The following is a 13475-nucleotide window of genomic DNA, read 5'->3' as shown; positions in this document are numbered from 1 at the left end:
CTTTTTCATACCCCAAAACCTGCATCCTGAATACGCCTGAAATGTCAAGGCATATTTAATGTCTTATCAAGTACCTTCTGACTATCTTGGCTTTGAATACCGCCCTCTGATGCATTCTTTTATTTTAGGGCAACCTGGCATAATACTAAGAAAAATAGATTGAAACTTAAACAACGCTCTGTACATAGTTTTAAATTAAATGAACTGTACTTACACAATGTTTTCTACTTCTTGAAATTTTGCATTGTTAATGATACATTTATTGTTCTTATGGGCAGACCATCCGATGAATGTCCATATATATCGATGCATTTGAAGGTGTCTCATTTAGATCTAGCTGCAACATAAAATAAATTAACAATCTATTTGTGAATTGCTAATATTGCAAGATAAAAATTAGCCATATATACTAACAATTTTCTCTTCATCTCCTCTATACCCCTCATGTGATGCTCGATATGGATACAATGGTTTCAATACTCATTTTTTGTTTTCTTCACTTTTTATGCATAAACAAACAATAATTATATCAATGTATATACTTTTATCATACATAAAATAATAAGCAAAAATTATACCAAAAAGACAATAAAGAAAGATTCGTCTTTCGTGCGTCTTGACACAAAAGCCCTCCAATTAACCTCATCAATTATATTTGTATATTTTATTGGATTTTTAAGGTTGATGTTTCCCTAGGAATATCTAACATATATTCCAGCATCGATTTTGAATTGTCTAAGACTCATGTCAGTTGTTTTAAATATGTAGTCCTTTGTGTTCCTCGCCAATATCAAAAGCCAACTAAAAAAGATAAGTACAAAGTTAAAGGTTAAATTTATTTTTATATTAAACAGTAAAAAACTATATGTTAAAGTTATTTACTATTATATTATTCCAAATGATATCCTTCAGACTGTTCAAAATTTTATCATTCCAGTTGCTATACGATATTGGCACCACTTGTCAAACAACAACCTCAATGTAGCTTATCAACGTATTTCTACCCTTCATATTCACTATGTCAGAATTCGCATTTAGCAACAGTCATTCAACATGTTAGAAGAATATTGTTAAATATAAGGCGGGAGAGAATCAACAATGCTATTTGAAGCAAGCGTTATTAAATGTAATAAGCGGACACAAATTCAATAGCACTTTCTACAACAAGTGTTTTTGAATTTGCCTCAAAGATTCAATAATGTTCCTTTAAGCAAGCGATGTTGATTTGCATCGATTCAATAGTGCCATTTTTAGTGAGTACTGTTGAAACTTGTGACTTTTCAAGATTTGCCATACTTTTTAAAGAAAAAAGTAAATTAATATTAACATATATTTGTAGGCGTAAAATGTGTAATTTATTTAATCAAAAAATAACAGTCAACAACGTTCCCTACAATAGGCGCATTTGAATGTTTATCTGCCTATTACATTTAACAATGTTTGGTTCAGCGAGCATTGTTAGATGTAATAGGCGGAAAAACATTCAACAACAGTTGTTGTAGTGAATGTTGTTGAATGCCAGAACCAAACACATTCAACATTGTTCACTTCAATGAGCGTTGTTGAATGTGAAGTATCAACATCACTCTTTATAACGAGTGCTGTTAAATGTTATGAGTGTTTAAATCTCAAAACTCGATTCACTTCCCTCTATACTCTCAAACTTGTTCAAGTAGAAATCCTCATACACTCAAAAAACATCTTACACTCAAGAAACATCTTACACTCAGAAAACCCTCATTCACTGAAAAAACTTCAATAAGGGTTTCTCACACCAATGATGATGCTACCCCATTACTAGTGGAATGGAACACAAAGAGCCAATCATTAAACACAAAGGGCTGTAACACTTTGGTAAAGTGTATCTTAGTTATGGTTAGACAAAATGTGTCGTTACCATTTAGCTCTTGGAATGACAAGTTGTTGAATCCCATGAAGGAGCACATTTGGAATGATATAACAATAAATTTCTATTCACGTGCTTATGTTAATGTGTTTTCATGCAATGTATTTATGTATTTTCAGGAAATGCATTTTTGTGTTTCCATGCAATGTATTTTTGTGTTTCTATGCAATGTATTTATGTGTTTTCGGTCAACTTTTGATGTTGGTGAGAAACACAAGGATTACATCCTTAAATCTATGGCATGGCTCTCCAAGAATTTAGAATTGATGCCGACAAGTTTGTTAAAGATGTTGATGGCAAAGTCAACCTCAAACCTCCAACCAAATATGGAAATATCTTTGAAGTGGATCAATGGAAGGCTTTTGTTACTAGATGCACACAAGACGAGTATTTCATGGTAAAGTCATCTTCTTTGTAATGACTATATACTTATATTATTGTACATATTGTTAATGTTCTTGTTAGTATTGTTTGTTTTTGCAGAAAGTAAGTGATGAAAACCGCAAGAGGACATCTAAACCTTTGTATCCATATCGAGCTTATCGAGCAGGATATAGAGGAATCGAGGAAAATTGAAGTATATTTAATTTTTAAATACATTATTGGTTATGTTTTGTATCCATATCTAATTACATTATTAGTTGTTATGTTTTGGAAGCTAGAACAAAACGATACACCTTCAAATGCATCGTAAGTAGACCTCAATGTTTTATGGGTGGATATCCATAAGAACACGAATGATGTCATTGATAATAAAAAAGTTCAAAAAGTGGCAAATTGTGTTGTAAGTGCTTATCATTTAAACTTGATTTCCATAGTTTATCTATAAATATGATTAATTAACAATATGTTTTTTTTCTTGATGAGTCAGGTTGCTCTAAAAGAAAAGGAATGACATATACAAACCCCATATAGTCAAGAGGTACTTGATAAGTGATAGAGCAAATCACAAGTGCATGATTATGTCATCAAGTAATAAAATATCAATCTCACGAGGACTGGAAAATTCCTTTAATTATAACAATTAATTTATCCTTAACTCAAATAGGAATTAAAAGTGAATTTAGTACAATTGAACAATTGACTAGAATAATTATGAAAATAGTAAAAATGGATTGAAATCTAATTTAGGAAGAGTTCCCAGGATAAGGGTTACCGCCTTTACACTCGCAAATCATTGTTTTACTCCTTTGATCTTCTCTCGAACTCTGGCACGTGTACTCAATTGAAGTCACACCTACTCTTATGGTACGGTTATCAATCAAATCCTTTTTCTTGGATCTTGTTATCCAATCGCTTCGTAGCAACCCAAGGTGAATTCCAGAAACCCCCGAGAATCCTAAAACTCTCATGAATTAGGATTCTAGTTTGAATAACTGAATTGTCAGATAGTTGGGTTCACCTCTCGGTCCTTCCCCAATGTATCTAAGAGGTGTAATTTGTTGGCCAGGCAACTCAACAAATAAAACTTAGTTTAATGATTCAAATCACAACACTCAATGAAATATAAGTAAGAACACATATTTATTGAATGTAAAAGGGCATAGCCCCAATCCTAGAAACAAAGGGAATTACTCACTCATGATGGAGAAGATAATACCAAATTCTAAATTAGAGAATTGTAATGTAAAGTGTAAAGTGTCTCATCCTTGAGGGAGAGCCGTCATTTATCCTAATTACAAAATATTGGGCTAAGCCCAACAAAAAAAATCTAAAAAATAGGAATATAATATAACATCTATGACATATTTTGGCCCTTCAATTGGTCTTCGCATAGCCTCAACACTGAATTCCATCTTCTTGCACTCAATCTCTACTCTTTTTGGCTTTAATCCATCCAAACTGCACAACATAGCCAAAAACACCCGCTCAAACCGATCAAAGAGAAATAAAAGCTAAAACAATCCTAAAGTCCTGACTATGTCCTAAAATTCAAGTTAAATGCAATGCAAATGTAGCATAATTTCACACTCATCAAATTCTCTCAAGCTTATCTCTTGCTTGTCCTCAAGCAAGTATTATGTCTAACTTTCACAATCATGAATGAATGATGATATAGAAACCATGACCCAAAATAACAAGCAATCTCATGTTAGTTTTGAAACAATCTAAACATCAAGACAAGATTATGCGAACCTCCAAGGGGTGGTTGGCTTTCTTTGCCGATCGTTCTTGCCTGAAACTTAATTGGACTCGCGGAATAGAATTTTTATTAATGCCCACGTTTTTGTGTATGAAAATGGGATGAAATGTATATGGAATAAGTGTATTGTATATAGGCACGTTTTTGAATATAATTTTTTGTATTTTGTATTTTTATGTTTGGATAAAAGAAAGTGGATAAGAATGAAGGGGGGAAGGCACCACAAGCAAAGTAGCTTGATAAGCCAAGAAGGTTTGCCACAAGGAATGATCCTTGATAAGAACAAGGTTAAGGCGCCACACCAATGGTGATAAGCCTATGAATACCACAAGCATGGATCCTTGATAAGTTCTAAGTGTAGGAGCAAAGCTCAACTCAAGAGGAGTTCATCCAAACAAAATTCAACTTGATTCATTCATGATGAAAACATACATAAATAGGGAAATTCTGAATTGACTAAGACTGGTCTTAATTTGAAATTTGAAATCCTAATTAAAACATGTAATTAATAGAGTTTAATGGCTGAATTATTTTTGCACTTGAGTTGGCTGAATTCCTTGAAGTTTTTTAGCCATGTGTTTATTTCTTTTGGGCAATTTGAATGTGTCTTCCTAGGCTGAGTTATTGTGGACGAATTCCTCAAGGAAAATGCTTGAAAAGGAAAGTTCATAACTTCTAGGATCTTCATGTTTTTGAATTCAAATTGGAGTAGTTGATTACCTTTGGATACTTGCTAATTAATCTGAATGGATGACTAACGATTCACACACCCCTTTTGAATGAAAATGCTTTATTACTTGCCTTTCTTATATGAGCCTTGAATGCTTTGAATGAGACTTGATTAGTTTCCTTTCTTGAATGATACTTGTCTTGAATGCCTTGAATTACACATCCAACACATGTTTAAATCAAACAAGGAAGGTATTTACTCCTTTAATTCTCTTCCAATCTAAATTGATCCCATAAGGCAAGATTTTGAAATTGCCTCTTATTTTAATTCACACGCCATTCCAATAAGGAATATATCGATGGACATTAATTCTTTTAAAGCCTCTTGATATCAATCAGGTTAGAATTTGAAATGGTCATCCATTCAAATCCTTCATTTATTTATAGGCTGATTGGATGATAGAAACTTGCCTTATTTGGTCTTCCTCCACACCAATTACATTTCGCACTCTATTGCTAGCTCTTTTCTCAATTATTATGATGTTTCCACGTGCCCTTGTAGTACCTAATTTCTTGGCCACTATTGGACCATGTTACAAGGAAATAAAATACATTTCCACCCTCATATTACATGATTTTAATGAAACTAAATAAAATACTTAGATGATAATGTAAATAAATCCTAAGACTACCCATGAGAATAAAATCTCAATTTATCGAAAATAAGAACTAAAAACTATTATAATTTCCTTCCAAGAATGTGGACTCAAAGTGACTCTCCTACTTGTCAGATTGTCCTACATAAATTATAGGTTGTCCCCCTTGGTTTACATCATATGATACCACTTGATGCGAACCTCCAGTGGTGGTTTCCTTTCTTAGTCGATCGTTCTTGCCTGAAACTCAATTAACTCACGGTATGTAATTTGTTTATGAGTCTTATATATTTGAGTCCGGTTTTATGATAAATATGGGAGGAAAAGTATATGAATGAGTATAGTTTAATGTAAGGCACAATCGGTATATATTTTTGTATTTTTATTTTTATGTTTCGATAAAAGAAAAAGAATAAGAGTGAAGGGGGAATGTGCCACAAGCAAAGTAGCTTGATAAGCCAATGAGGTTTGCCACAAGGAAGGATCCTTGATAAGAACAAGGTTAAGGCGCCACACAAATGGTGATAAGCCTATGAATGCCACAAGGATGGATCCTTTATAATTTCTAAGTGAAGGAGCAAAGTGCAACTTAAAGAGGAGTTAATCCAAACAAAATTCAACTTGATTCATTCATCATGAAAACATACATAAATAGGGAAATTCTGAATTGACTAAGACTGGGCCTAATTTGAAATTTGAAATCCAAATTAAAACATGTAATTAATAGAGTTTAATGGATGGATTATTTTTGCACTTGAGTTGGTTGAATTCCTTGAAGTTTTTTAGCCATGTGTTTATTTGTTTTGTGCAATTTGAATGTGTGTTGCTAGGCTGAGTTGTTGTGGACAAATTCCTCAAGTAAAATGCTTGAAAAGGAAAGTTCATAAGTGCTTGGATCTTCATGTTTTTGAATTCAAATTGGAGTAGTTGATTGCCTTTGGATAGTTGCAAATCTGAATGGATGGCGAATGATTCGCACGCCTCTTTTGAATGAAATGCTTTATTACTTGCTTTTCTTAGATGAGCCTTTAATGCTTTGAATGAGACTTGATTAGTTTCCTTTCTTGAATGATACTTGTCTCGAATTCCTTGAATTACACGTCCAACACATGTTTAAATCAAACAAGGAAGGTATTTACTCCTTTAATTGCCTTCCAATCTGAATTGATCCCATAAGGAAAGGTTTTGCAATTGCCTCTTATTTTAATTCACACGCCATTCCAATAAGGAATATATCGATGGACATTAATTCTTTTAAAGCCTCTTGATATCAATCAGGTTAGAATTTGAAATGGTCATCCATTCAAATCCTTCATTTATTTATAGGCTGATTGGATGATAGAAACTTTCTTTATTTGGTCTTCCTCCATACCTATTAGACTTGGCCTTCTATTGCTAGCTCCTTTGTCAATTATTATGATGTTTTCACGTGCCCTTCTAGTACCTAATTCCTTGGCCACTATTGGACCATGTTACAAGGAAATAAAATACATCTCCACCCTCATATAACATGATTTTAATGAAACTAAATAAAATACTTAGATGATAATTAAAATAAATCCTCATACTACCCATGAGAAGAAAATCTCAATTTATCGAAAATAATAACTAAAAACTATTATAATATCCTTCCAAGAATGTGGACTCAAAGTGATTCTCCTACTTGTAAGATTGTCCTACATAAATCATAGGTTGTTCCCTTCCTTTACATCATATGATACCACTTGATACGAACTTCTAGCGGTGGTTTGCTTTCTTTGTCATTCGTTCTTGCGTGAAACTCAATTAACTCACGAAATATAATTTTTTTATGAATCTTGTATATTTGTGTCACGATTTTATGATAAATATGGGAGGAAAAGTATATGAATGTGTATGGGTTAATGTAAGGCACAATCGGTATATATTTTTGTATTTTTATTTTTATGTTTGGATAAAAGAAAATAAATAAGAGTGAAGGGGGGAAGGCGCCACAAGCAAAGTAGATTGATAAGTCAAGGAGGTTCGCCACAAGGAAGGATCCTTGATAAGAACAAGGTTAAGGCGCCACACCAATGGTGATAAGCCTATGAACGCCACAAGGATGGATCCTTGATAATTCTAAGTGTAGGAGCAAAGCTCAACTAAAGAGGAGTTAATCCAAACAAAATTCCACTTGATTCATTCATGATGAAAACATACATAAATAGGGAAATTCTGAATTGACTAAGATTTGGCCTAATTTCAAATTTGAAATCCTAATTAAAACATGTAATTAATAGAGTTTAATGGGGGAATTACTTTTGCACTTGTGTTGGCTGAATTCCTTGAAGTTTTTTAGCCATGTGTTTATTTCTTTTGGTCAATTTGAATTTGTCTTCCTAGGCTAAGGTTGTTGTGGACGAATTCCTCAAGGAAAATTCTTGAAAATGAAAGTTCATAAGTGCTTGGATCTTTATGTTTTTGAATTCAAATTGGAGTAGCTGATTGCCTTTGGATACTTGAAAATCGGAATGGATGGCTAAGTGATGTGAATCCATTTGAGAGGATTCGGAATTTTGTTTTGATCGTTCTAGAATGTAAGTCTTTGAGAAGAATATGGGATTTTTGCACCTTGAAACTTATTATATTTATGATTGGTTTTTGTTTTGGATTTTTGTTTGGCCGTGGGATATGATTATGTGGTTTGGTTTTTTTTGGGTTGTTTTTGGTGAGTGTTTGGACGTGGGTTTTGGGATGAAGGTTGAGTGAGTTTGTGGATTGTTAAGGGAATTGTGTATGGGTATTTGTTGTTGGTTGTATGTGAGGGGATTGTTTTGGTCGTGTATGGTTTATGGTTAAAGTTGATAGAAGAAGATGGATTAGATAGGAAGATGAAGGCGCCCCAAGCTTGATTTCTTGATAAGCCTAATGTATTTTGCCACAAGGAAGAGAACCTTGATAAGAAAGGGCCTTGGTTTAACCAAGAAACTAGGAGAAACTCAACTAGCAATGGATTATTTTCCAAATAAAATTCAAGTTGTTTTATTCAATATCAAAGCCAAGTACAAATAGCCATGGAATTTTCGGCCAAGCTATGTGCATAAAGAGTAGTAAAGTACATTGAATATTCCCCTAACTCTTTTCCCCCATGTGTTTTCGGTTTGGGAGGGAATTGCAAGGTGTATTGATGGCTTTCCTTAATCTAATTCCCATGTGCTCTTTTTGGTTGAGGTGGAAATTTGAATTTGAAAATGATTCTCCATGGAGTAAATGTCCAAATTCGGTTGAGGAGTGAATAAGGAAACAATCATTTTGTCTTCATGGCTTTCCTTTATGGTGTGTCTCGTGTAAAAGGAGAATATCTCCTTGATGATTATGAGGTCTTTGATGAGCTCTTATTCTGATTTGAATCTTTAAGGAAAGTTTTGCCTTGCTCCTTGATTCTCATTCACACGCCTCCTTGATTAGGAAATAGATGGAATTTGGTTGATTGCTCTTGATTGTTTCCATATGGGGTTCTTCCACACGTGCTCTTCACATTAGGAGAGGATTCTTTGAGATCGTATGGCCTTTAAGGGTGATCCCACGACTTGGCTCACTAAGGAAAGTATTCCCTTGCTTGTACCTGAATTACATGGTTCTTAATGAAATTTATTACAACTATAAGTTCAAGTATAATGCAAATAGTAATTGTTCTTCCAAATAAGGTAGGAGAATAATTCCTAGACTATATGTGGGTATGATAATCCCCACTTATTGAATGGGACTCCTTCATGCCTCAAGTGTTCCCTCCTTGGCCTTGGCCAACTTGGGTTACTTCTACAAAAATGGTGCAATGTATGGGCCTGATTTCCTTGTTGGGCTTTGTTGACTTGATCATTTGTTCCACTAATAGGTTGAGAGTTTGGTGTGCCTTCTTGGTTTTGGACCGGGTCATGGGCCCTCCTAGCCCACTTAGCTCTTCCTCATTGATGGGCCTTGGTGGATTCATATCACTAGTCTGATGTAGCTTCTTCATATCCTGCAAAACATCTGATGGTGTACTCTTAGATCCTCCAACATCTATGTGTATCAGTTGAAGCTTTTGTGTAGCCTTCCATACCCACTTTTGCGGAAAATGAAGTCTTGTTTGCTACCCATATCGAAAGGCAAAGCATGTAGGAAACGTTTTTTGTAAGTTAGGAAAATCATCAACAAGATTGTACTTCTTCGTGAAGATTAGAGCATCATGGTGAAAGTGCCCTAATATTCTGGGCCAAATCATTGTTCTTGTATCTTCTTTGTGTACTATAGTCCAGTCCTCTTTAATCAAATCCAAGGCAAAGCTTTTTCCTTTCATTTGAACTTCTAACACCTCTCTGTCTTCAGAATCTTTAATCAAATAATGTTTGTCTTAAGAAAAACCTTATAGCCTTTCTCCTTCAACTGAGGAACATTTAATATGTTGGGATTAATTCCATGAACTAGTAAGACATCCTGAATTAATTTCAAACTTGTGTAACCTTCAATTGTCATTGTTCCTTTAGCTTTTGCTGCAATATATGCCCCATTTCCAATTCTAACTTTGAAAATAGTACCTTTGTCAAGCTCTCTAAAGAGCTCTTGATTATAAGTCATGTGGTTTGTACAACCACTATCAACGAGCCAACATTCTATGGAACTATTGGTGGCAAAGCATGATATTGGGAAGAGTTTTTATTCTCGTGGTTGACCCTCAACAACCTTACCTTCTCCTTGTTGCTGCTGATACTTGAATATCTTTTCTATGTGCCCTAACTGACCACACTTATGCCATTTAACGCCTGGCCTCCACCAATCTATTTTTGTGGATGATAACTGCCATAAATACCTAATTTTCATGGCACTTATCCTATGCAAAAATGTGAAAACCAGCTTAATTCAACACTTTTTAGATAAATTTAGTAGGTTTGAATAAATTAATTTTTTATCACCTCTTGTCCAAGTTTTCTTTGAATTTTGTAGGAAATTAAATCAAAAAGAAATAATCCAAAAGTTAGCCAAGATTTATTTCCAAATCACAACCCAAAAAATCAAAACAAATAAGATAAGCATGACATGATATGTGCTTAGCTTGTAACCTAAAATATGACTTAGGCTTGAAGAAAGGCAACTTACCTTACCTTGAAGAAACCTAAGCTAGGTATGCCAAGTAAAATGCACAACTCAAAAGCATACCTAGACTTGAAGAAATCATGCTCAAATTTCCAAGTAACCAACTAAAATCAACTCAAGAACCATGGGACAAAGGTTTCTTTGGCTTGAAGAAAGGTAGGTTCCTTCACCATGAAGAAATAGGCAGCCAAACGTGGGCAATTGGGGCCAGGAGCCCAAGCACGTGCAACAAACCTAACCATGAAGAAAGCTTGGTCATATCATCAAGTAACTTACGTATTCTTTACTTGAAGGACAAGAACATGACCTCATGCATGAATGTTATGAACAACCAAGTAGAAGGTGTCAACCTGCATGTAATCTAGCCCACAATAGGTTGTCCAAGCTAGCTAGCCAAGGCGTGACAAGCAGTTGACCTAGCAACTTTGCATGTGCCAAACCGCTTTCTCAGGCGTTGAGCGGCTAGAAATAAGGGCCAGGCGCCCCTTTGCTTGCCTATAAAAAGCACCCATATTTCTTCACATCGGATATATTTTACATACTTTGTAATTTCTTCTTCTTCTTTCCATTTCGGTTCTCTCTCATTTTAGGTTGTTCTTAGGTTGTTCATTGGTATTTAGTTCATAGAAATTCAGAGGGAATGAAGTTGGCAAATGAGGTGCACAAACATGATTTTGTAACCTCATTTGGAACCAAAAGCATCTAATCTTTGGATGGATGGCTAATGCTCCAAAACGTTGGACTATGGTGTAAGTTCTTGTATATTTATCTTCTTCTTCATTTATACAAGTTATGATTTTGGTTATATCTTTGGATCTCTTGAGTATCATGAGGGTTGCTCCGATAGGCAGGCCTATTGGGCAAGGATGCTCCGGGAATGAGATCAATATGATGCTCAATTCCCCTTAAAGGTGGGAGGCCACGTGGAACCTCTTGAGGAAATATATCCTCAACTTCCTGCAGAAAACTTTTTACATAATCAGGTATAACAATATCAGAGTTAGTACTTAAACAGAAATTTTGACCAATGAATAGGTAAAGGGGTTGCCTAGATATTAAAGCACCCTTTACTTCCCTTTTGGAAGCCATCAAACTTTTTTTCTTTTCATTTTTTTTCTTTTTTTTCATTTTCACTTTTTTTGTGTGGATCGTTTCTCCTTTTTTCTTTTTCTTCTTTTTTTTCTCGATCCATTTTTTCCTTTAATTTTCTTTGATCTTCACCAACTTGCCTTGGGGACAAGAGTGATAATACAATTTTTTTATTACAATGTACAAATGTATATTTGTTAGAGAACCCATCATGGATGGCTCTCCTATCATATTGCCAAGGTCTGCCAAGCAGCATATGGCTGGCCTCCATCACTACCACATCACATAGTATGGAATCCTCATATTTCCCTATAGAGAAGGGAACCTCCGCCTGTTGGTTGACTATCATCTCTCCAACCTCACTTAACCATTGTAGTCGGTAAGGGGTTGGGTGGGTCCTCGTCACAAGGTTGAGTTTAGAAACCAACCTAGTGCTCATCACATTGGCACAGCTGCCTCCATCAATAATTAGGGAACAAACATTCCCTGCTACCAAACATCTAGTATGGAAGATGTTCTCCCGTTGACTCTCCTCATCCTCCCTAACTTGGCTCCCTAAGAGCCTTCGTGCCATAAGAAGATCTCCTTCTGGAATATCAGCATCCTCTTCATTTTCTTCTGTACTTGAAGCCTCTAATTGAGACTCCACCACTCCATTTTTCATCACCATGGTCCTCCTGGTTGGGCATTGTGAAGCTATATGGCCATGCCCAAGACATTTGAAACACTTGACCTCCCTACTCCTAGTGGTGTTTTCCATGGGCTTCTTCCCTTGGGAAGAGCTCACGACCTCCTTTGGAATGGGCCCCTCCTTCTTGGGCTTGTCCTTCCACCCTGAAGATTGGAATTTTGTGTTGGAAGAGTATCTGGTTTTCCTCCTTCGTAGTTGTTGTTCTACCTTCATGGCTTGTTGGATCAGATCCTCTAACTCCACATATGGTTGTAACTCCACTACATCCTGAATCTCCTGGTTCAGTCCATGAAGAAACCGTGCCATAGTGGCTTCACGGTCCTCATGAAAATTGGACCTCAAAAGAGCTAACTCCATCTCCTTGTAGTACTCATCCACTGATTTGTTTCCTTGGGTCAATCTTTGAAGTTTGTTATGGATATCCCTTTGATAGGATGCCGGAACAAACCTCTTTCTCATCACAATTTTCATCTCATCCCAAGAATCAACTGGTTCAGCACCACACCTCCTCCTCTCCTTCTGAAACTGGTCCCACCACACCATGGCATACTCCTTGAATTCCAAGGCTGCCACCTTGACCTTTTTCTCCTCAGAATAATTATGGCACTCAAAAACCTGTTCTATTTTCAACTCCCATTCTAGGTAGGCTTGAGGATTATTCATCCCCATGAAGGTAGGGACTTTAATCTTGACCCCATCCATTCGATCATCCGTCCTCCTCTCCCTATGACCACCATCATCATTCCTCCTTTCCCTCTGCCTCCTTCTCCTTTCTGGTTCAGAATCACTCGAACCACTATTGTCTTGCCTTCTATTTTGTTGAACTCGCATCTCCTCCAATTGTTGTTGGAGTGCTCGGAATTGTGTACTCATTGCATCAATTGCTTGCATATAGGCCGTGATCCTGGGGGACTCAGCCTCATCTCTTGAAGGACTAGACATTTTCTCACTTCTCTCAATGTGTTTAGTGTGTATCACTCCCTCACTTTCTCTCAATTTCTCCTTGGGTTCTTGATAAAATCAAGTTAACCAAGAGTTGCTTTCAATATGGCGAACTGACAGACTTAACAAACATAAAGTATTTGGCTAAGATATATTTTGAGGCAAATGTAAGGGTAGACTCTTTATTATTTTTATTTTGGTTTCGGTTTTGGCAAGGTAGGAATTTTTTTTTGTGTTTTTTTTACTTAATACAAGAAATAGAAATAAAATTTGACTTACACAAGA

The 13475-nt window shown here is 35.6% G+C and overlaps 1 protein-coding gene across 1 annotated transcript; it reads right to left on the bottom strand.

Annotated features, from left to right (window-relative positions):
- Positions 1 to 10578: 10578 nt before the first annotated feature.
- LOC109338795 lies at positions 10579 to 13190 on the bottom strand. Its single transcript, XM_019576108.1, has 3 exons — positions 11742 to 13190; positions 11256 to 11425; positions 10579 to 10702 (listed from the first exon to the last, which is right to left on the bottom strand). The coding sequence occupies exons 1-3, from the start codon at positions 13188 to 13190 to the stop codon at positions 10579 to 10581; spliced, it is 1743 nt and encodes a 580-aa protein (XP_019431653.1).
- Positions 13191 to 13475: the final 285 nt, after the last annotated feature.

The sequence above is a fragment of the Lupinus angustifolius genome, unplaced genomic scaffold, assembly GCF_001865875.1.
Source record: "Lupinus angustifolius cultivar Tanjil unplaced genomic scaffold, LupAngTanjil_v1.0 Scaffold_42_35, whole genome shotgun sequence".
Taxonomy (NCBI): Eukaryota; Viridiplantae; Streptophyta; class Magnoliopsida; order Fabales; family Fabaceae; genus Lupinus; species Lupinus angustifolius.
The sequence above is the reverse complement of the archived record's forward strand: the minus strand, read 5'-3'. Positions and strand labels throughout refer to the sequence as shown.